At 48.5% G+C, this 22767-nt stretch overlaps 1 protein-coding gene across 3 annotated transcripts; it reads left to right on the top strand.

The window, feature by feature from the left end:
* The first annotated feature begins 2831 nt into the window (after positions 1 to 2831).
* Positions 2832 to 16043, top strand: Coq7 (coenzyme Q7, hydroxylase). 3 transcript variants are annotated; one of them, XM_074058963.1, is made up of 7 exons: positions 2856 to 2991; positions 5178 to 5304; positions 5470 to 5648; positions 6828 to 6942; positions 7741 to 7880; positions 8553 to 8621; positions 9026 to 9208. In XM_074058963.1, exons 3-7 carry the CDS (start codon positions 5511 to 5513, stop codon positions 9101 to 9103), a joined length of 540 nt encoding a protein of 179 aa, XP_073915064.1. In that variant the 5' UTR covers positions 2856 to 2991; positions 5178 to 5304; positions 5470 to 5510; the 3' UTR covers positions 9104 to 9208. The 3 variants fall into 3 exon arrangements, with proteins under 3 accessions (XP_020016017.1, XP_020016016.1, XP_073915064.1); XM_020160428.2 differs by lacking the exons at positions 5178 to 5304; positions 9026 to 9208 and adding an exon at positions 9969 to 16043 and having other exon boundaries at positions 2832 to 2991; XM_020160427.2 differs by lacking the exon at positions 5178 to 5304 and having other exon boundaries at positions 2832 to 2991.
* The last annotated feature ends 6724 nt before the right edge of the window (positions 16044 to 22767 follow it).

The following is a 22767-nucleotide window of genomic DNA, read 5'->3' as shown; positions in this document are numbered from 1 at the left end:
TGTGAGGCCCTGAGTTCAAAACACCAGCGCTATAAAAACAAATAATAATGAAAGGGGTGTCCACAGAAAGGCCTATCATTCACACGGCCATAACAGTCTTTATTTTTTGGTGGCCCTGGGGTTTGAACTCGGGGCCTCACACTTGCGAGGCAGGCACTCTACCACTTGAGCCATTCCATCAGCACTTGAACGGTTTTTGACTGCTTTTCTCGCAACCAAACACCTTTGAGAAGAGTTTGGTCATCTCCCTCACTTTCTAGACTCCAGCTCTGCTGAAGCCAAGGGAAAGCATATTTGTGTGTTTTATAAAAGACATGAAGACATTTCAGGCGTTCCTATGGCTCTCCCAGAAAAAGCCACTGTTCATGGTGTTTTTTTCTCTCCCAGAGACTGTAACATATTCAAGATCTGTATCTGTGGGTGTATGTCGTGACATTTCTGAACTCTTTCTCCCTGATGTCCTGAAGATCTTCCCTCCAAAGCAGCAACGTCATTCTTTTTACTGCGTAGCGTAAACTGCATTTGATGTAAACTTCCTGTAGCCATGTGACCACTAATGGACACTTGGATTCTTTGTCCTCCCCTTTACCCTTTCATAAACACTAGAAGCTGGAGGATTATTTTTTTGGTTGGTGCTGGGATAAGCGCCATGCTTCTTGAGCCACAAGCCTAGCCCTAGAAGCTGGCATTTTTAGTTCTTACAAGCATTCCTGTTTTGTCCCATTCTTCTGTGGGCCCTTGTTGTTCTTAAGGCAGATGTATATAAGGTTCTTGCAGCCACAAATGTTCTCCTAGCAAGGCGGAGAATCCAATCATGCAAGTCCCTAGTTTGCAATAACTTTTTTTTGGTGGCTCTGGGATTTGAACTCAGGGCCTTGCACTTGCTAGGCAGGCGCTCTACCACTTGAGCCACACCACCAGCCCTAGGTTACATGAACTCAAGTTGGCAAAGTGAATTCCTGCAGCCACATATCTGACTGCACCTACCCACTTGTGTTAAGTATTTAGAGAACAAAGGAAGTTTTTCAGGGTGGCACTACAAGGTCTGACTCTTGGGAAGTGAGAACTTGTGATGTATCTTCACTTTACAGGGTAGGGCTTTCATAGTGACTTGCATGTGGCATGTTTCTTGTCCTGTGCACAGAATGCTTGGGACGGAGAGACACCATGACGTGCCTAATTGTGTGATTTTGTACAAATGTCTTCACCTCTCGAGACAAAATTCCCTTATTAACTTTAAAATAGAAAAATAATACCTAAATTTGAATTAGGGAATAGTATGCTTTTTCTTTTTGAAATTTTGCTTTCTCACTAAAAAAAAATACTTGCTTACCATAGAAAGTTTGGAGAACGTTGAACACTACAGAGAAAAAAAATCAGTCATGTGTACCATGTACAGACAGCCACTGTTAATCTTGGCAAAATTGCTTTAAAATTGCTTGGCAAAATAGGGAAGAAGGATGGGAAAAAAGAAAAATTTAGCATGCTCACTTCTTCTTCACTTAGGTGTTTTCTTGTGTTATCAAAAGTCCTTTATAGCCAGTGTGGTGGGACACACCTGTCTCCCAGCACTTGGGAAGCTTCGGCAGGAGGATTGTGCTTTTGAGTTCAAGTTCAGCAAAACCCTGTCTTAAAAAAAGACTTCTTTAAATAAATTTCTGTGGGTTACATAATAGTATTCAGGTGAATCATAGTTTATAATGACCCCTGTTGCTTAGTATCTTATTTCCAGTTTCCCAATAAATAAGTGGGAAATCAAATATTTGTCGACCTTTTTTTCTTCAAGACAGAGACCTAGAGGTGGGATTGTGCAAAAGTTAAGGCTTTGGTAAGCCACGTTTATACTCTTAAGTAGCTTTACATGAGAATTTTACATCATCGTAATTCACGAATATTAAGTATTTGGATTGGTCATAGTTTTAAGTTATTGGTAATGTGTTGATTTGAAAATTGTAGCCTTATACTTGAAACAAATTTATTTTACAGCATTAGTGTGTGCTAAAATATTTTATGGTAAACTTGGAAAATACACAAAGAGTCCAAGGTTGTGAAGTGAAAGCTCCCTTCGCAAAATCCCGCCCTCCCGTGTTACCAATGCTAAGCGTCTCCTTAGTACTTGCAGGCATGCATCTCTCGATTTTTTCCTGCCCTCGTATACACCTATTATTTGAAAATTACTCTGTTGGTTAGACCCCTAGAAACAGTGCCGTAATAATGGATGTGCGCTTAAAAGTCTTTGTTGCTAAATTTTCCTTCTCAAAACAAAAAAGAGCAACCGATTTTTACAGTATTAGGGACAGTCACGACACAGTAAAATAGGTACAAAGAGCAATATATATTCTCTAGAAAACAGGACTCGAAAACAATTTAAAGTCAGCTGTCAGATCCACTAAAGAGTATACAGTGTTCTGGGTTTTTTGTTTCGTTTTTCTGGCGGCTCTGGCGTTTGAACTCGGGGCTTCATAATTGCTAACCAGGCGCTCTACTGCCTGAGCCACACCTCCAGCCATAATCTCTACTGTTTTTGAGAGAATGTACGGTAATTTAAAAAAAAATCTTCGATGTAAGCAAGGCAGAAAATACAACGGCTCTGCTAATAACTTTCTCATGGTCCTCTACGCCAGGAACTTAGGTGAGAAAGCCTGACCCCGTCTGGATCATTTATAGACCAATTTAGCATTCTAATCTCTATAGCAACCCAAGGCTCCTTTACCGCCACTGGTCTCCCGAATGACGGATAGGGCCTTCAGCCAATGGAATATGTGTATTCGTCAATTTCGGCCAATCGCATGGAAGCGAGGGCCTAGAAGGCATTTCCACTGGCGTAAGCAGCGGTTTACGTCTGTTGCGTCATCATCCTGCACCAAGAGTCAGGTTGGCCCGCTGCGCGTAAGAGTGGCTGCTTTGTTGACCTGGCAATGAGTTGGTCCGGGGCAGTAGCGGCTGCCTCCCTGTGGCAGCTGCGCACGAGCGCCAGGTGGCCCCTCTCAGGTAAAAGGCGACTCGCGGTCGTAATCCTGCGCGAGGCCGGGGAGCCCGGGAATTTTTCATTTGAGGCTTGGGTCTAGAGGTCACGGGGTAGATGTTCATGTACGTCACAGGCGTGCGACGGCTCTCGACTTCGTCGACGTAAGTCGCGGGGGCGGGGCTCGTAATACAATCGCGAGAGTGACGAGCGGGAAGGGGGTGATTTGGGGGGTGACGCTGATTGCGACCTGTCAGGGTTGGAGCGTTGGGAGATGACGTTATTGCACACCGGTGCCATTGACGTCACTGCAGGTGTGGCTGGCGTTCCCGGCCGAGGACAGTGGGTGACTGGGGAAGTGTCGTCGTAGTCTGCTCAGTGTCTTTCTCCCCGAGATCTTGTTAGACGTGCAGATCCCCGGGCTCCGCCCCGCTATGTGGTGCTAACCCGTGCTTTGCTAAGTCCCCCCAGTGATCCTGTGCACCTTAAAGTTTGGGGGACTCCGGGGTAGAGGAGGGAAGCACCGAATTTGGAGTGGAGAGAACGGGGTTGGGTCCTGGCTCCTCCTACGTCCTCTTGTCGCCTGAGCCGTCTCGGAAAATCGAGGTCGTTTCCTCAAGGTTAAATCTTCTGTGCCGCCTCCAGGAGTTTTGCCTTCTAGCAACGCACCTTGTTTCATGTGCTTTTTTGTATAACTCTGATCTATTTTAAAATTAAATAATTTCATGGAAACTCAAGCCTTATGGTAAATGGAGAGGCAGTTTTGCCTGCCCCGAATGAATGAGCATTAAAAAAAAAAATACACTGAAAGCAAAAGTTATGACATTGTATTAGATTCTGTTGCTTGCAAAAGTGTAAACCTGAGACCATTCTCTCTGTTAAAAAAAGGGAGGGATTAGGAGATTAGCAAGTATTGAGCAAATATTTAGGACATACCAGCTGTAAATGGAGATATTTTCCTTGATGAACAAATGCTTCAGAAGAGAATTTTTTAAAGTAACTCTTACTACAGGATTATAACTTAATGAACATCCAGAGCTGCTTAAAGTGTCCCCATATGCTACTTAAATCTCCCAGGGACCACCATTGGCATGTTTCACACAGTGGAAAACGTGGATATAAAGCATTGAGAGCTTCTAGCACTGGGCCCTGGTTTTATTTTATAGTGTGCGACCACACAGTTGAAACTCACAATGTTGTCCCTCATCCCCCTCCCCACACCCTGTGGTGCTGGGGATTGAACCTAGGGCCTCACTGCATGCTAAGCAAGCATTCTACCAACCTAGCTACCTCCCCAGCCCTTGTTTTTTTTGAGACAGGGTCTCATTATGTAGCCCCGGCTGACCTTGGACTCTTGATCCTCCTGCCTCCACATCCTGAGTGCTGAGATTGTAGACAGTGTTGGGATTACAGATGTGAGCCACCACACCTGGCTCACAGAGTTGTTGATGTGAATTTTAGTATACCCCTGCTGAGCCCATGAGCCAGTAAATAAGAACCACTCACTTACTTCTGTAGTTACTTTGTTTGCTGTGTCTCATTTTCTTGTCAGGGTAATTCAAGTAAGAAAAGTTTTATTACTTTTATGTTTTCACTTCAAAAAGAAATGGCTTGATTGTTGACAATTTTATATGTAAGAAATATGTATTGTGATCTATCTAAGATTCACGTTAGAGACTGGACACACAACCCTCCTCCTGTTTTTTTTTTTTTTCTAATTCCACATGGTCCTTTATTGTTTGTAGCAAGTGTGATTTGTACCTGCACACCCAGGGACCCGCATTCCCTCAGTGTAGGCCCATACCTCTCTGTGGCCTGTCTCGTGCTCTACAAAGACAACTTGCCCAGATTGTGAAAAGATAGAAATGACAAATATGATGATACCTATTCCACCCCCCAGTCATTTTTGAGTGCTGAATCTAGACAGTGTATAGTGAAGAAGCTACTGTGTTATGTTTTGTTTTCCTTTTGGCAGTACTGAGATTTGAGCTCAGGGCCTTGTGCTTGCTAGGCAAGTGCTCTACCATTTGAGCCACTCCCCCAGCCCTTTTTGCTTCAGTTATTTTTCAAATATGGTCTCAAGTTTTTGCCCATGGCTGGCCTCCAACCATGATCCTCTTACCTGTAGCCTTCCTCCTGGCTGGGATGACAGGAATGAACCACCATGCCCAGCTTACTGATTGAAATGGGTTCTCACTAACATTTTGCCTAGGCTGGCCTCAAACTGCAATTCTCCTGATCTCCGCCTCCCGAGTAGCTGGGATTACCTGTGTGAGCCACTGCACCCAGCCTCCAGGTCTCCATACATTTAAAGTGAAGCCAGGAACTCAAATCTTTAGGTAAACTCTTCTGTGTTTAACACTGCAGTTTAAAAAGGACACACTGTGGCATTGTGGCCCTTGGGAACTCATTCATACCTTGTTCTGAAGCCCCTTCCTCTGTCTGTGAAAAGCAACATCTCAATTTGACCTGAGTGTAATGGAGAGCTAACACTTGCATTGCAGTGTATGGAAGAGGAGTCAGTGTCCGATCTTGCAGCTCGGGGATGACCTTGGACGGGCTCAATCGAGCCATTGTGGATCGGATAATCCGGGTGGACCATGCAGGTGAATACGGAGCTAACCGCATCTACGCAGGGCAGATGGCTGTGCTGGGCCGGAGCAGCGTCGGGCCCATCATTCAGGTGGGCACCTGTGCCCCTCTTGGCCTGGGGGTCTGAGGGCTACAGCGGTCGCACTCAGTCTGCATTCTCATTGGAGTGGGAGCCTTGCTCCCAAAAGAGCAGAGAGCTTTATTTTACAGACAAGCACAGATAGGCACACAGTGTGTCTGTGGTGTTCGCACTTTCTGGTCAGAACTGGTGTTGATGGACTCCACAGAAGTCACGGGATCTGAGTTCCCAGTCCAGCTTTCTCTCCTCCTACCTCTGGGGCCTTGAGGATGTCACACAACCTCGCTGGCTCCCCATTTCCCTGTCTGCAAAGTGACCCAATAAGGACTGACTGCATGGGTGTGGTCAGGGATAAATGAGCTCGCGTAGAGCGCCTCGTCCCACGTCTGTATGCAGGGAGGTCATACAGCCGCCCTCCGTGTCCCCGATCCCCGCACATGGCACAGACCCCCGGTGCTCAGGCCGCTTGTGTACTGTGACCTACGCGCCCTCTGTGCGGAACTCTTCCCTGGATGACTGTGGTAGCTATGCCATGTAAATGCTGTGGACCTCCCTGGCGTACTCTAGTTCAGGGCATAACGACAAGGAGAAATCCTGTACTCTTTCAGTACACGTGACTTTCCCATTATTTTAGACTGTGGCCGCTCAAACCTGTAGCTCCAGAGGGCTGACGCAGGCTCAGAGTCCCTATGTCACTTCCTCCTCACTTGGGGCGATGGCAGCTGTCCCCATGCAGCTGTTGTGTGGCTCGAACGAGTTGTCATGTGAAGTCATTTGACAGCACCTGATGCTTAGGAAGGTCTAAGTGGTGGCTGCTGTCCCCTGAGATGTGAGGGCAGAGCACCCCTGCACAGCGCTGTGGGAGGGAGCTGCACCCTGCCGCTCTGTCCTCCCATCTGGAGCAGGCTAGCCATCTCCTGGCTCATGCGTGGGACCTGGCATTGGGTGGGCACTTCTGTGGGACACGAGGTGGCGGTTCTGCCTGCTCTTGATAGCGAACCTTGGTGTCAGAGACTCTTCACAGTCTGACGTTTTCTTCGTTGATGTTTTGGGGGAGGTGGTGGTTCTTGTCATTTGCTCTGTCTCCATTTCACTCCCTCTGTACCAGGGATGGGTCACACAGCCTCCTCTGGGAGCAGCAGGAGGCCTCTGCAACTCCTGCCTGTCTTTTTATTTGTGTGTTCCTTACAGAAAATGTGGGATCAAGAAAAGGAGCACTTGAAAAAGTTCAATGAGTTGATGGTCGCCTTCCGGGCTCGGCCCACGGTTCTGATGCCCCTTTGGAACGTGGTGGGCTTCGCACTGGGTACGTGTCTGCCCAGAGTTCCCTCGGGCTCAGGGAATGGGGTGCTGTGTTTGAATTCCTCCTCCTCCTCCTTGAACAACCCCTTTTATTCACGTACTGTTTTCCTAAAGGCAAATTAAACCCGTTAAGTTTCTTTCTTTCTTTTTTGTTGCTTAATTTCTTGAAGATAGAATCAGTACTTTTGTAAACAGAAAGTACAATGAAAACAACATAATAGAGGGAAGCCAGAGTAATTCAACTGTAGCCAGATCCTGTTCCTTGCCACAGGTTCTAACCCTGAGATCTATTGTGCTTTTAAAAAGAGAGAAGAGCAACTGGCCTATGTCAGAGACAGCCCACATGCAGACTTCCTCTTGGCTTTAAACAGAAGGTTCAAAGCTCAGTGAGCCAGGTGTGCTGGTACACACCTTTAATTCCAGCACAGGCCTGGGGAGTCAGAGGCAGCAGGATCTGAGGCCAGGATAGGCTACACAGCAAGACCACGAGTCACAAAATTACAGAGAGAGAGAAAGAGAGAGAGAGTGAGTGTGAGTGTGAGAGTTGGAAGAGAAGAGCGTTCTTACTGAGATTCAAGTTTCACTGGGAATCTGCTACCTTCAGCTGTGTCTGTCCCGGAGGACACGGGGATGAACTAAAGACATTTTCAGTGGTCACAGCTTAGCTGGTGCTGTCAGGGATACTATTAAATGTTCCATGAAGCGCAGCACAGCCCCAAATGTCAGGATGATAAACTTGGCCTCGTAGTCTCCCGAGCACTGTACCAGCTCTTGCTCTACCCTGTGGGTCTGACCATTGCAGGGGCAGGAACCGCGCTGTTAGGGAAGGAGGGTGCCATGGCCTGCACCGTGGCGGTGGAAGAGTCCATAGCAAATCACTATAACAACCAGATCAGGACGCTGATGGAGGAGGAGCCCGGGAAGTACAAGGAGCTGCTGCAGGTAATGGACTTTAATGATGGGAGGAAGGTGGAGGGGCCTGTGTCAGGAGGAGAAGGGTGTTAGGGGAAGGCAGGGCCAACACACCTAGGCCACAGTCTGAACCAGACAGGTGAAACCACCTGCGCTGTCCACATGGCTTGGGCAGAGCAGGGACCAGAACCCATGTCTCCTGAACTCAGGCCTGCCTGTGTGCTCCCCTTCTGTACCCTGGCTGATTCCGAGCGGATGCTGAGCCCCGTAGATTAAATGACTGAAGTGAGAGGGGTCCTGAGATAATTGTCCACAGTGCCTCTCTTACTGTCGTGGTTTTGATTTTTGAGACGGAGTCTCACTGTGTTGCCTGCGCTGGCTTCAAGCTCCTGGGCTCATGTGATCCTCCCAGGTAGCTGGGACCCCAGACACATACCACCACACCTGGTTCTAAGGGAACTATGTAGTTTTTCAAGTCTAAATCAGAAGTTGGCAAACTCTTGCCTGTGGCTGCCCCATTTCTGTAAACAAAGTTTTATTGGGACCCAGCGACGGCCATGGTTTGCGGGGGTCGTGGCAAGGGGAGTGCTTTAGTCCTAGTGGGGACTGTACAGTCCCCACAGCCCTTTGTGGAAAGAGCGGGCCTCCTCTTGCCTCAGACAGTGACATCACATGGACTTACCTCCATCTTTTATTTACCAGGTGATAAAGAAGTTTCGAGATGAAGAGCTCGAGCACCATGACATAGGCCTTGACCATGATGCGGAGCTGGTAGGGACCTACTGTTACTTGTGCTTTGGGGTGCCTTAGAAAAATACAGTAAAGTGAGGCCAGAGGGAAGGAAGCTAGTCACGTGACAAAAAGCAGCCAGAGCACAGTGGGAATCCTGTCCAGCCTCATCCTCACCCCTCCCCGGGAGCTGGCTGTCCCTTGTGGGAGAAGCCCCAGTGTAGGGCTTTGGATGGGACAGGTGCATCCCAGTCTTTGGAACAGCTTGTGCGCAAGTCAACAGATGGTTTCTCAGGTCTTCTTACCCAGAGAAGCCCGGGCCTGCCTTACCAGCCTCGAGGCTTACAGCTGAAAGTGAATGTAGAATATGGGTGTTTTGGGTCCTGGTGATGGACCATGGTGCTGAGGTGTAATGCAGCACCCGGCCTTGTACTGTTGTTTGCCAGGCCCCAGCCTACACTGTGTTGAAGAATATCATCCAGGCTGGATGCAGTGCGGCCATCTACCTGTCAGAGCGATTCTAGTTTGTCCACGCTTAACAGGTGACATCTACAGAGGAGCTGTACAATTATCATTTATGTGAATTTTGTTAATAAACTTATAAGGGTCGGTTTTTTTCATTACTAAAACTCTGCAGCGTTCATTTTTTTCTGTTGTCTTATCCCACAAGGCTGAGTGCTCACCTACTCTGTTGACAAATTGCAGCAAGTGCAGCTGGCCTTTGGTTTCACAGTTAATTCTGTTCTAAAATATCAGAATGAATCATTAATAGGTTAACAGGAATCTTTAAGAGGTGAAACGTTGAATTTACTGGTTAACAAGCGGTCATTTAAAACACAAGGCATTTAAGATTGACTAAAAAGATGGTGACGTCAAGGAATTCAAAGATTGTTTTTGTTTCATTTTGACTTGCTCATGATGTGGGATGGTGCTGAAGCCTGAATGTTGTGTACCCCACAATTCTCCCTTTGGGAGGTGATGAGGTCATGGGGTGCATGTTTGATGCGTGGGATCAGGGCCCTTATAAAAGAGACCCGAGACACCTTCTGTCCCTTCCACCCTGCGCCACAAACGGTGCTGTCTGTGGGGCACAGGCCCTCACCACGTGCATCTGCTGGTGCCTTAACGGTGGACTTCACAGCCTCCACAACTGTAAGCACAAATTTTTGTTGAATGTAAGCCACCCAGCCTATGGTATTTTGTTACCCCCCAAGTTTTTACTCAGATGGCACTCTGACCTTCTATTGGAAATTTGTAAACTCTACCCCATCCCCTGCCTCCGGCCCTTTGCTTTGCTCTGCTCTGGTTTCCCCCATAGCACTTACAACCTTTTAACTCATTCTGTAATGTACCTCCCTGTTGTGCTTTTTGTCTCGTTCTCCCCGCTAGGATGGAACGCAAGCCCTGTGAGGGCAGGAGTCCTGATTGTAGTTACTGACACACAATAATTCATGATGGAATAGCTCTTCCTTATAGAAGTCATTTTCAAATAGCTCATAATAAAGCAGCTCGTAATTCCAGACCAGTCCTGAGTGCGTCGCAGCAGAATTCAGCCGGTGGAGATTCACACCACTGGGAAACCAAAGGAAGGCCATCTCTGTACATCCTGCTGATGAGTCAGAACCACAGGCTGGATAGCCAGAGTGAGTTTCAGCCCTACCTCACAGCATATACCAAACGAGCTCAAAACAGGCCAAAGATCCAAAGAGTGCTCAGACTCTAAAGTTCTGAGAAGAAAACCTAACAGTAGAATGTGTAACCTTGAATGACACAAAAGCACAAGCAGCCAAAGTAAACATGGTAATTGGATCTGATCAAAATAACAACTGTGCTTCAAAAGAAAGTGTTAAGAAAGTGAAAAGACAGCCTACAGAATGAGAGAGAGTATTCACAAATCAGGTTTCTGACAAGGACTCATATCTGGAACACTCACAACTCAACAGAAAAAAAGACAAGTAGCCCAACTGAAACAGAGTAAAAGATTTAAACAGACATTTCTCCAAAGGTTCACAAATAGCCAGTTTTCCCAAAAAGGTCTCAGGGTCATTAGTCTTTAGGGAAAACCACAGAGAGATGCCACACCACACCTGGCAATTTGGCTCTCACCAAGAGGGCAGTGAGAGTAGAGAGCTTGGAATCCCCCAGAGGGAATGTAAAATGGGGTGGCCACCTTGGAAAACAGTCCAGTCATTCTTCAGTAAAACAGTTAGCAGGTGACACAGCAACTCGTCTCCTACAGAAGTGAAAACTGGTGTCAGAGGTGAGTGTTTATGGCAATGTTGTTCATGATAACCAAAGTGGGTACAACCCAAATGCCCATCAGCTGAAGAAGTGAAGAACAAAATGGGGTCTGTTCACCTAGTGGAGTATTACTCGGCCATGAAGAGGAATGAAGTGTGGATCCATGCTTGGATACCACATTTCAGACCAGGAAAATGAAAACTGTATGGAGACCCGTGGTGGAGATGGTTGCTTAACAATGTGAGTGTGCCTAATGCCACCTTCAAAGAGTTAAAATTTATGTCAAGTGTATTTTACCACAGTTTTTAAAATGTGCTAAGTGGAAGACCCAAAAGGCCACCTGTGATGCCACATACATGAAACGTCCAGAGTAGGCCAATCTGCAGAGACTGAAGGTGGGTCGGTGGCTCCCTGGGGCTGGGAGGGGCGGGAGGAAACACGAGTAATGGCTGATGGTCGTGGGGTTTGTCTTGAGTGAGCGATGACTGTCGTACGTTCTTGTCGGTACAGTTAAACGTACTGACGTCCACTTTAACCCTGGACATTCTGACCTAGGAACCATGGCGATGAAAATACACACGATACAGTTTTATGCTGTATTTGAAAGCAAATTTCAATCCAGACTGTTAAATAGGGAAAGTGTTTTTGTATTTGGTGGCACTGGGGTTTGAACTCAGGGCTTTGCCTTTGCTAGGCAGGTGTTCTAACACTTGAGCCACTTCACCTGCCCTTTTTGCTTTAGTTATTTTTCAAATAAGGTGGTTTTGCTCGGGCTGGCATGGACCACCATCTTTCTACTTAGGATTCCTGTGTAGCTGGGACCACAGGTGCATACTACACCCAGCTTCATTGGTTGAAATGGGGTGTTTCAAACTTTTTGCATGGGCTGGCCTCCAACCCAGATATTCCTGATCTCTGCCTCCCAAGTAACTGGGATTACAGGTGTGAGCCACCTTGCCCAGCCAGACACAATACCTTTAATGTCCCAACCTGCAAGCCAGCAGTGTGCGTAGAAGCCTTGGTTTTATGAGGCTCTGGTCTGTTTCTTGCTTTCCTGTACCATGCTGATGTTACAAGTATTTCAGTCAGGGGTTACAGTCACATGAAGACACTTGCACAATCCTTAATAACAGCCCACATTGGTGGCTGATATTTTATGCTTCTGAGAGCTTCCAGAACTGGAAGGCTAGAGAGGTTTTCTGAATCCCCCTTCCATTGTCTGTCTCCATTACAGTGAATCCTCATGTATGAGCAAGGTAGCCCCATCTTTCCCTTCACTGCTCTGGCCTTTCAGGAGAAATGTGATTTTGAAGTTGGACAATTTCATGATGACAGAGGGTGTCGTTTTTGTAGGCGATGGAATTGCAAAGAGGCTGTCTGAGCCACAGTTCTTTGCTTCACCTGGATGCCTTTGTGGTCTTGGGCATCAGGAGTGACATCACCTGAGAGTGAGTTAAGAATGTAGAATTCGGGGCTCCTCCTCCAACCTGTTCAATCAGAGTTTCATTTTACCACAATGTGGGAGTTTTAAAAATTATCCACAGATTCCTTGATACCTTTCTGCTTGGTGGAGCTGTTTCCCTTGCCCTGAGTTTGGGCTGTCCTTGGTCACATACAGGATGGAGGGTGGCTTCCACGGTGGTTTAGCTGTGTTTCACGTTGTGATAACAGGACTGAGTACTTCATAAAGAAAAGACGTTTCTTTGGTTCATGATTCCGGTGGATTCCGGTGGATGGGACTTCCCAACAGCATGTGGTGAGCTCCCCCTTCCCCCTACTGGGTCACAGCATGGCAGATGACACATGGCTGGAGCACATGGCAGGTGTGTGTGCAAGAAAGCCCGCCTGGCGAGAGAGAAGCAGAAACTAGGAAGGGCCAGACGCCCTCTTTGATAACAACCTGCTGTCCTAGAACGAATCTACTGCAGGAAGGCTTGCATCAATGCTTCCCATCACAGTCATGACCCAGTCACCAGAGCACCACCCACCTCAAAGGTCCATCCTCTCTCAGCAGCACCACACTGGGGACCAAGCTTCCAGCATGGGATGGGGACCCTACATCCAAAACATGGCACAGTGCTAGGTCACAGAAGACACCGCAGCTCCTACCTTTGTTTCCAGGCTCACTCAGTCTAGGGCAAGCCAGCTGTCCTGCCCTGAGGACTCTCTGGTAGCTAATCTGTGGAAAGACTCACATGACCAAGAACTGAGGCCTTCCACCAACAGCCATGTGGTGACACCATGTTGGAAGTGAGTCCGTCAGCCCCACTGGAGCTGTGGGGTGGCTGCAGCACCCACACTAATTAACTTCAGCCTCACAAGGGACCAGAGCTAGAGTCACTGCTAAGTCACCCCTGAATTCCTGACCCTTGGCTACTGTTAGATAACAAATGCTTGCTTTCTGCTACTGGCTTTTAAATAACCAGTGATAACTGATGCCCAGCAACTCCAGGTGATTCGAGAAGCATCAGCTAGATAATGAGCTCCTGGAAGGCAGAGACCCTCTTGGTCATTTCCATGAGTGACTGACACAGTGTATTCTAAATACAAACTTAAGTTGTCTTGTTCTTAAAAAAAATTGAAATTATAGGCTCACTCTTGTAATCCTAGCTAATTGGCAGACGAGATCAGGAGGATTGTGGTTCAAAGTCCACCCCTGCAAAAGGTCAGCAAGATCCCATCTCAAGCAATAGCAAGGCCTGGTGGTGAACTCCTGTCATCCCAGCTACACAAGAAGTGTAAATAGGAGGATTGCAGTCCACGCTGGTCCTGGCAAAAATGTGAGATCCTGTCCCCAAAATAACTAAAGCACAAAGGATTCAGAGTGTGGCTCAAGTGGTACTAGAGTTCAGTCTCTAGTACCACCCAAAATAAAGCTCTTTTTGTAATAAATAATGCACGTTTGCACGTGGTAGGATATCCCAGCAGTGCTAAAAGGCGTTCATGGGGACAAGGAAATGTCCCCGAAGCTGCTTCTTGATTATAGCAAACTCTGAGGCCACTTGCCTTACATTATGCTTAGCTCATGACAACCACCACACAAGACAGTAGTTTTTCCTTCTTTTCTTTTCACTCCCAAAAGTAATACTTGCCTGAAAACCAAATATAAACTGTGGATAGGTTTTTTAAAAAATTTTAAACCCTCTGCCTCCAAACTTTTCCCCAGAAGTAACCACCATTAATAACTGCACTTGTCTTTCCAGACTCATTTTAAATCTTCCCTGGTGTGCACACATTGGGGTCAGTAGGTGAAAGGGGACTGTCACTTCCCATATGCAGGTCACACTTCTCATCCAGTGTCCACATCTTTGTCTTTCTACTCACCTGCGAGGAGCTGTGCACATTCCCTGTCTATCCACTTTACATCTGGGTATCACCTGCAAACAGGGACCTGCCTGGTGGTCCTGGGGACATTCCAGGCCAGGCACCTGGCTTTACCATGGGAGTTTGTGGTACAGGGGCTGACCTCCCCTGGACATCTTGGTTACTTCTCATGCGCCCTGGGAACCCCAAATACTTTCATGCCTCAGGGACCCCTCTGAACTGCTGGCACAAGACTTTTAGCTTTGGGAGGTGGATAGACCTCCCTACGGGCCTCCCTAAGACCTTTGATGGGGGTGGTGTGGCCTCTCCCAGCTCAGGGGGACCCAAGTGCCTGTCTAGGAGGAGCTTCAGCCTGTGGCTGCCGGCTTCTAGCCCTGATGTCCCCAAGCGGGCGCTATCCCCGGAGGCGCGGCCCCCTGAGATCCCCTTGGGATGCGACCCCGCAGGGCTGAGCCAGCTGCTTCTACCCCGCGGCCGGGGCGCGCCAAGGGCACTCAAGGTCGGCGACGCGGGCGTCCCCTAGGAGGCGCGCTTGCTCTCCGGTGCCCAGGGTCCCCTGGCCGGCCCGGTCTCCAAGTCTTTTATGCCGTGGGGACATCTGCTCTTTCAGAACGGGGAGAGGAAAGCCCAGTGCAGCCCCGGAGCGACCGGCGCGGGGCACCAGGCACCCTGCAGGGAGGGCAGCCGGGCGGTCGCATTAGTCCTGCCCTTCCCATCCCCCAGCTCGGCCTCTCGCTACGGAACGCCTTCCCATCCCCCCACCCACACCTGCCACATGGCTGGCTCTCAGCCCAGGTCTGGCAATAATCTAAGCTAAATAAAATAAAATTAAAATAAAGCAATGAGTGACGAATCGGATTGCAAGTCATGACAAAGGGCCCTATGAATGCACCTAGAAACTTCTAGGTGAAAGTCTGGAATGGGGAAAGGGGGGTCAGCCTCACACCGCCTGTGTGTCCTTCAGTCCTGTTGTCCATCTGCGCCCCAATCCGCCCTGGCAGACATTTAACCCAGGACACCCTCAATCTCCCCCGCCAAGTGCATTTTACTTAGTGCTGTTGTGTGTTGTTTTTTTTATGAAGTCCTCAATTCTTCACAATTCTATCCCTTAAAAAAAAGAAAAGTTCGATTATCTTTCCAGGGTTAGACTGAATTTTCGAACCCTGGTCTTGGGGTTTTTAGCTGGCACACATACAAATAAACTCTTGAGATGAAAAACGTCTCCAGACGCTTCTCCTCTCTCCACCTGCGGAAGCCGAAGCTGAAGCTGAGGCTACGCGGCCGGGCTGGGGCTGAAGCCGCGTTCAAAGCCCACACCGCGGCCATGGCCAGCCGCCCTGGTTCAGAAGCGACATGCGGTTCCACGGAAGCCGTGACCCTGTCTGCCCCCCGCCAGAGATGCGTTTCCTCTGCTCTGCGCCCTGCCTGGCTGACTCAGGTCTGCGTTTGTCCTCCCCTGTGCTCCGTGTTCCTTGAAGATGGGACCTGCTTCTCCGATTTTCTCCATCCATTCAGCGCTGTGACAGCTGGAAATGCCTCCCAGACCAAGCTGTCCTCCCCAGGTGCAGACAATGGGGAACAGCCTCGCTCCATGATCTGTGGGAGGCTGGGGGTGGGGGGACAGCTTTTGTGTGGTATTTTCCATGGGTAACTTCCAAGGACTTTATAGCAACAATGAAAAAATTGTGTGACCTGCCACCTGTTGGCTTACTTGCTGATGCTGGAGGGGTATGTGTGTATTTAAATAAGACCCAGGGAATAATTAATTAAGTTACTCATTTGCTGTAAAAGTGCACCTTGTTCTAAGGGCTGTGAAATAAGATAATTTCAGAACATGAAAGTCATATTCCTTACCTCTGTCATTTAGAAGGGACACACAAATCTGACCTTTCCATCTTCTTTTAGTGGGGTGAGGGACTACTGGGGATTGAACTCAGGGCTCACCACATGAATCTGGGGTGAATCCTTGTTCTGTCTCACTAAATGTTACCCGGTCTCTTTGTGCCTTCATTTCCCTCCTTATCAAGTAACAGCACCCAGGTGCTCGTGGATGAAACTTGAAAAGAATATGCTGCTGGCAGTGGCGCGTAGTTGTAAGAAACCCAGCTACTTGGGAAGTGGAGATCAAGAGGACTGAGGTCTCAGGCCGGCCTGCATGAAAATGTAGCAAGACCTCATCTCACTAAATAAGCTGGGGGGGGGGGGTAGTGCGTACTTGTAATCACAGCTACATAGGTAGGAATATCACAGTCCCAGGCCAGTCCAGGCAAAAACACAAAACAACTAAAGCAAAAAGAGCTGAGGGAGGGAGTGACTCAAGTGGTACAGCACCTGCCCAGCAAGTGCAAAGCCCTGAGTTCAAACCCTGGTACCACCAAAAAAAAGTGAGAGAAGCCAGTCATAAAGGAACCACAGACTATGTGATTTCCTTGATATGAAATGTCCAGAATAGGCAAATCTATAGGACCGAAAGTCGATTAGTGATTGCCTAGGCCTGGGGTGGGGGGGAGCAGGGCCTTGGGGGTGTCAACAAGGGGGGCAGTACAGATGTCCTGAGTTGACTGTTTTGATGGTTGTCCAACTCTGTGAATAGACCAAAGACTTGCTAGGAGGCACTCTACCACTTCAGCCAGTCCACCAACCTTCAGTGAGACTTCTATGGAGTTAGTACATGAAGGGCTTTCTCTCACGCCTCTGGAGGTCATGGCAGCCCCTTGGGGTCTTTACCCGCTCACCTTGCGTCCCCTCCACCCTGCCCTCAACAGTCCTTAAACTCCCCCCAGCCTCCCCTCTGAGGGGCCTCTTTTTCCTGCTGGGACCCTGACTGGACAGGATGCCGCTCTCGGGCTGAAGGACCTAAGATTTAATTCTGTGCCAACTTAACTGGGCCCTGAGGTGCCCAGATGTTTGCCCACACATTGTGGGTGTGTGCCTAGGAGGGGGTTTCTGCATAAGGTCAAACTGGATACCCAGCTGTGGGTGGGCCTCACCTGAGCAGAATGAATAGACTGGTAACAGGGAACTCCTGCCTGGCAGCCTGTGAACCGGGCATCTGTCTTTCCCGGCTCTCGGGGTCAAGGTGAAACACTAGCTTTTCTCGGGTGTCAGGGCACAGGCTATGGACTGGAGGTACAGCTGCTCCTCCACTTACCTGGCGTTACACAGTGAGAAAGCCATCGGCGATCTCAGCACTGCCACACTGGACACTGGAGAGCCTCGCTGCTCACCCTTGTGATCGCGGAGCTGACGGAGCTGTGCCCGCTGCCTCTGCCCAGCCCTGACCACATCTCATGAGCCTGGGCGAGACCCAAATTCAAGATCAGAGTCCAGTTTCCACCAAATGGGTCTGGCTTCTGCACTATCATACGGTGGAAAGATGGTAGAGGAAGCCATGGCAGGTTGGGGACAGCGTACAGCACTGGTCCCCTACTTGTCAGATTCACACATAGACAGGCTCCTGGCCAGCTCCCCCGGGCCTACAGGGGACCAAGGCCTTCTTGACCTCTGCCACTGAGGGAGTTGATTCCTTATAGAAAGTCTGTCTCTCTATCCATCTGTCTGTCTATCTATCTATCCTATCCATCCTCCATCCACCCACCCATCATCCATCCATCTTTCTTATCCATCTATGTAGTCATTCATCCATCCTCCTATCTTACTACCCTGACTAGTAGAGGAAACTTCAGGAAGGATGAGCCAGAGGTAACTTTCAGAAATGACTAGAAAACTGTTAAAAAATCTAGAACAGACATAAGGGGGTCAGGGGAGTGCCTGGGGGAGGGAGTTCTCACTCGCGCCCTGATTCCACACCTGCCCTGTGCCAGGTGGAGTTCCAGCCGCTGTGATTCAAAGATCCACCCAGTTGCCTAAACCAGAGACCAAAACTCACCCTTGGCTCTTTCCCCACTTCATTCTCAATGTGAATTCACCTTAAAATCTGTAATTTTACCTCTTCAGGTTGCTTTCAAATCTGTTTCTGTGGCAGGTAGAGAGAATCTGAAGTATCACACTCAGCCATTGGCACTCACTGCATGGAGCTTTCAGCTTCAAAGATGCCTCATAGTACATAATAGCTTCTGGAGTTCCAGCCAACATATCCACATCCCAGGTTAGAAGAAAAAGTTGGGAGAAAGCCAAAAAGAGTGGGTGCCAGCTGTAACCCCGTTCCCAAGGATCTTTTCTGGAAGTTTCACCTACGGACTTCTGTGTATAGCTCACTGAGCAGAACACAGTCACGTGGGCGCATCCAGTTGCAATGTGGAGGGAGACGACACAGGCTGCATGGAGTCCAGCATGGAGGCTGCGTGTCAGGTGAAAGATGGTAGTCCCTGAGACCAGGGCCCTGTGTCCTTGTCCTGGTAGTCCCGGTATTCACACCCCTGTGAACGCTTAGTGAAGAGCCTTGGAGTGAATGAGCGAATCAGTGTTACCTAAGACAATTCCTGCTCCAAGTTCAGGTTTCCGCTGCAGATGGGGCACGGGAGGAAGAATGACTCCGAGAAAAGGAAGGCAGCCTCCGCTATGGAGTTCGCTATGCCAGATTTACCTCCACCTGGAGACGACCCAAGTTAGGGGGCCCACGTAGGGGTGTCCAGAGCTGAGTATGGGATGAAGGAAGGTTCTGCAGGGTGTTTTGTTTTTCTGACAGTGCTTGTGTTTGAACTCAGGGCCTCATACTTGCTAAGCAAGTGCTCTACCACTTGAGCCACTCCTCCAGCCCTTTTGCTTTTAGTCTGTTTTTCAGATAGGGTCTCAGTAATTGCCCAGGTCAACCTCAAGCCATAATCCTCCTACCTTTGCCTCTCGAGTAGCTGGGATTACAGACGTGTGCCACCACACCCGTCTTCTACAGTTCCTGTCAAGTGAGTTTTGTTTTCTGCTGTCTCTAGGCCTTAGGTGCTGGATGCCCCAACGATCCCCCTTATTAGCCATCTACTCTGTGGAAACAAAGTCCAACCAGGGCCCAACGGCCTGGCTGCAGGATAACTACTGCAGAAGGATTTGCAATAACAAAACATTAGGATCACCCTCAGCATACCTCAGGAGGGGACCAGTTAAACAGATTCTGATTTGTCCACAGAGACATTCTCGCAGTCATTAAAATGAGTGAAGTGGCTCTGTGGCTCTGTTTGCCATTTATGGAGAAATATTTTTCTTTTTTTTTTTTGCAGTACTGGGGTTTGAACTCAGGGCCTTCACCTTGAGCCACTCCACCACACTTTTTGTGTTGGGTGTTTTTGAGATAGGGTCTTGTAAACTATTTGCCTGGGCTGGCTTTGTCCGTGATCCTCCTGATCTCTGCCTCCTGAGTAGCTACGATTACAGGTGTGAGCCACCAGTGCCCAGCCCAGTCCATGGAGAAATCGTCAAGAAATACAGTACGGGGACAACCATGATGCCCCACCAGGCCCAAAAGGAATGGGACCAACTGACCTTGAACCAAAACCTCCAAAACTATCAGCCCAAATTAACCCTTTGTCTTCATAAGTTGGCTATCTCAGTTGCTTTGTTACAGTCACGAGACGCTGACTAACTTGACTGGTGCTGGAGCGGGAAGTGAAACACATCAAATTGAGCCCCAGTGAATTTGCCCCAGGAAAGGGAGGTCCATGATGGGCTCAGCACAGCCCTGAACCCGGCAGTGCTGTTAATCCATCCCTGCCATGCACACAGTATGTCGTGGACCACCGCCAGCTGCAAAAGAAAGGCTGACCTTTGCAGAGGGCTATAAAAAGACAGCTTCCCCCACCGTGCGTCCTCAACAAAGGAAGAAAACGCAGCCTCTGGGCTCCAGTGCAAGGGACACAAAGGCTGCTTGGCATTTTCAAGCTGATGGTTCCAGCAAGTGACAAAAAAGGGGCTCAGGGTTCGGGCTGCCCGATGTGACCAGGTGAGAGTCTTGCTCATGGCTGCCAGCAGAGAGGGATCTAGAAAGGTCAAGGGCTTCAGGAGTGAGGACTCAAAAGTCACAGGGAGCTTAACGTTGGAGCACTGAGACGCCACAGCGCGCCTGCGACAGGCTCAGGAGGTTACAGTGTTATGCTCTCCAGTGACAGCATCTAAACTGCAATGAGCTCCAGCACTCCCAGGCCCCAGAGGTCTCAGGGCGAGCAAGGGACCCATGTGTCCTGTCCTGGCCTCTCAGTGTGCGGGGCTCGAATTAGCGAGGACAGAAACCATGGTGGTCAAAGGCACCTTGAAACCATCCCGGAGTTCCCGGGAAGGGACCTGGCTGTCCTGCCTCCCACACGCCTGCCTTGTCCGTCCCCAGGCTGGATCTTGTTACCATGTTTCTCCTTGCTTCTAGGGACAGTTTTGAATGACAAATAGAAATCTTAGGCATGTCCATCAGTTTCTTTTCTTTAATCAGATAATCAACGCATAAAAAGAAAAGGTTTATTTTACCTCACCGAGAGTTTTATTGTTGGATTTTGGTGGTACTGGGGTTTGAACTCAGGGCCTCTCACTTGCTAGGCAGGTGCTGTACCACTTGGGCCACACCCCCAGCCCTTTTTGCTTTAGTTATTTTTTGGATGGCGTCTTGTGTCTTTGCCGAGGGCTGACCTCAGACCTCTGCCCTCCCACTTGTGCCTCCCTCATAGCTGGGATTTCAGACCATCGCACTGACTTGTTTGTTGAGATGGAGTCTCATGAACTTTTTCCCAGGCTGGCCTTGAACCGTGACCCTGCATATCACTTCCTGAGTAGCTGGGATTACAGCCATGCACCATCATGCCTGGCCCACCTTATTTCTAGGTACATTTCAAAATCAATTGCTGAGGCCAGAACAGGTCACCCCCAGACACTTCAACTGCATGTCACTCACTGGAGTCCAGTGTGTTTGTGGGGGTTTGAGGTGAAATTTAAACAGGGGAGGTGCACGAGCCTGAGTTCTGATGTATGTGTGATTCAAATTCCATTGCCAACAGCAATGGTAACTTAAACTAAGTGCAACTGTCTTTCTAACTGCAGACTGAACCGTTCCTGTCCTGCAAGATAAGACACCACTGCAAACTGAGCTTCGTGAAAAACTCTCTTCACATATGTCTTATTTTGCTCTTTTTGCTCAAGAACGAAAAACATTATCAAGTCAGGAGTCCAGGAGTTTGGAAACAGCTGACTTGACACTATCATGAGCTGGGAGGCCTGGGTTCAAATCCCAGCCCTGCCACTTTCTGGTTCTGTGATCTCAGGGAATGAACATAGCCTGCCGGTGCCTCAGTCTCCCCATCTGCAAAATAGGGACAAAGACAGAGCCTCGATATTAAGGCTGTTCTGCGGTGTTAGGGCTGAGCGAGTCAGATCATGTAGAGAGCCTGATTAGAACTGTCACCCTGAGGAAATGCTCAAGATGGCCCTTGTCTCTGCCCGATGCCACCAGGAGACAGGGAAGGGGGCCTGGCATCTGCCATGCTGTCCTTGAAGACAGACAGCTGCTTTCTGGACTCTGTGATTTTGTGTCCCACTCCCATTGGAGCCTCTTTGGCCCTTTGATCCTCCAGCCAGAAATTTAATGGCTATCAAAATTCTCACATGACATCAGCAGACCACGCTGGCAGGAAGTCAGCATTAAATGACCCCAAGTACATGGAGTGGGTGGGATCACATCCCCCTCTAATTGTGTGGGGTCTACACTGCATATCTCAGGGCCCTGAGTTTAATATGGCACCATCTTCCTGGCACCAAAGTTTATTATCGTCTCATTAGCTCTGTTAGCCCTTCACCTCTGCCAGATCACAGCCTTTCTGTGAGTGATGGTGTCCTTATCCACGACAATGGCCTCTGAAATGGCGTGCAGGGAGGAGTGTTCTAGGGAAAGGCTCATTGACCTCCAGATTCTCTAAGAAATAAGATCCATTCAGTCAGTCACCCAACGATTACTAATTGAGTGCCTATAAGACAGATATGGCCACTGCAAAAAAGGTCCCCGGCCCCTGCAAAAAAACCTTTCAGTATAATCCCAGCACTTGGGAGGCCGAGGCAGGAGGATCACAAGTTCAAGGTCAGCCTGGGCTCCACAGCAAGGCTCTGTCTCAAAAAATATAAACAAAGCAAATGTATTCTTCATCACCTCAATGCAAATATTAATAAAGAAATTTTTTGGAAAAATTAAACTTACACTACATTTATAACTACCAATATTGATTGAGTGATTGTATAAATAATTAATCATGCCTAGAACAGGTCTGATCGTCAGCAGCCACAGAGCTGATTAATGACCCTTAATATTTATTCTCTTTATTTTTTTTACTACAACAACAAAACACATTTTTATCTGGATACGTGGAATCTAGGGACATCACTGCACTTCCCACCTCCTTCATTGTCACTTGTGGTCATGTTAAGGAATTTCTGAAGCTGGTTTTTTGCCCTTAAATGGACCAAGGGAAAGACATTCACCTCTCTAACTATCCAGTATGGCGGCAGTAAGAGAACAGGCCAGGTACTGGTGGGTGGGAAAGGGGGATGGAGGGAAGGACCTAAGTGAGAACAGGTGAGACCAAGGTCTGATCAGAAGGTTGCAGGCACAGCCAATCAGAATGCTGCTGTCTGCACACCTAATTATCATAGAAACTGAGCTACTCCCAAGAGCAAACAGGTTAAAAAACTCCAGACTCAAAAT

This window comes from Castor canadensis, chromosome 17 (assembly GCF_047511655.1).
Source record: "Castor canadensis chromosome 17, mCasCan1.hap1v2, whole genome shotgun sequence".
Lineage (NCBI taxonomy): Eukaryota > Metazoa > Chordata > Mammalia > Rodentia > Castoridae > Castor > Castor canadensis.
Note: the sequence above shows the minus strand (reverse complement) of the source record. Positions and strands in the feature narration are given on the sequence as shown.

What these genes read in the sequence shown, in the direction of transcription:
- Coq7 (XM_020160427.2), top strand. Translation starts at nt 2,919, where the DNA reads ATGAGTTGGTCCGGGGCAGTAGCGGCTGCCTCCCTGTGGCAGCTGCGC. An exon ending in GCGTCGGGCCCATCATTCAG is followed by an intron (nt 5,649 to 6,827) that starts GTGGGCACCTGT and finishes TGTTCCTTACAG; the next exon opens with AAAATGTGGGATCAAGAAAA. An exon ending in TTGACCATGATGCGGAGCTG is followed by an intron (nt 8,622 to 9,025) that starts GTAGGGACCTAC and finishes GTTGTTTGCCAG; the next exon opens with GCCCCAGCCTACACTGTGTT.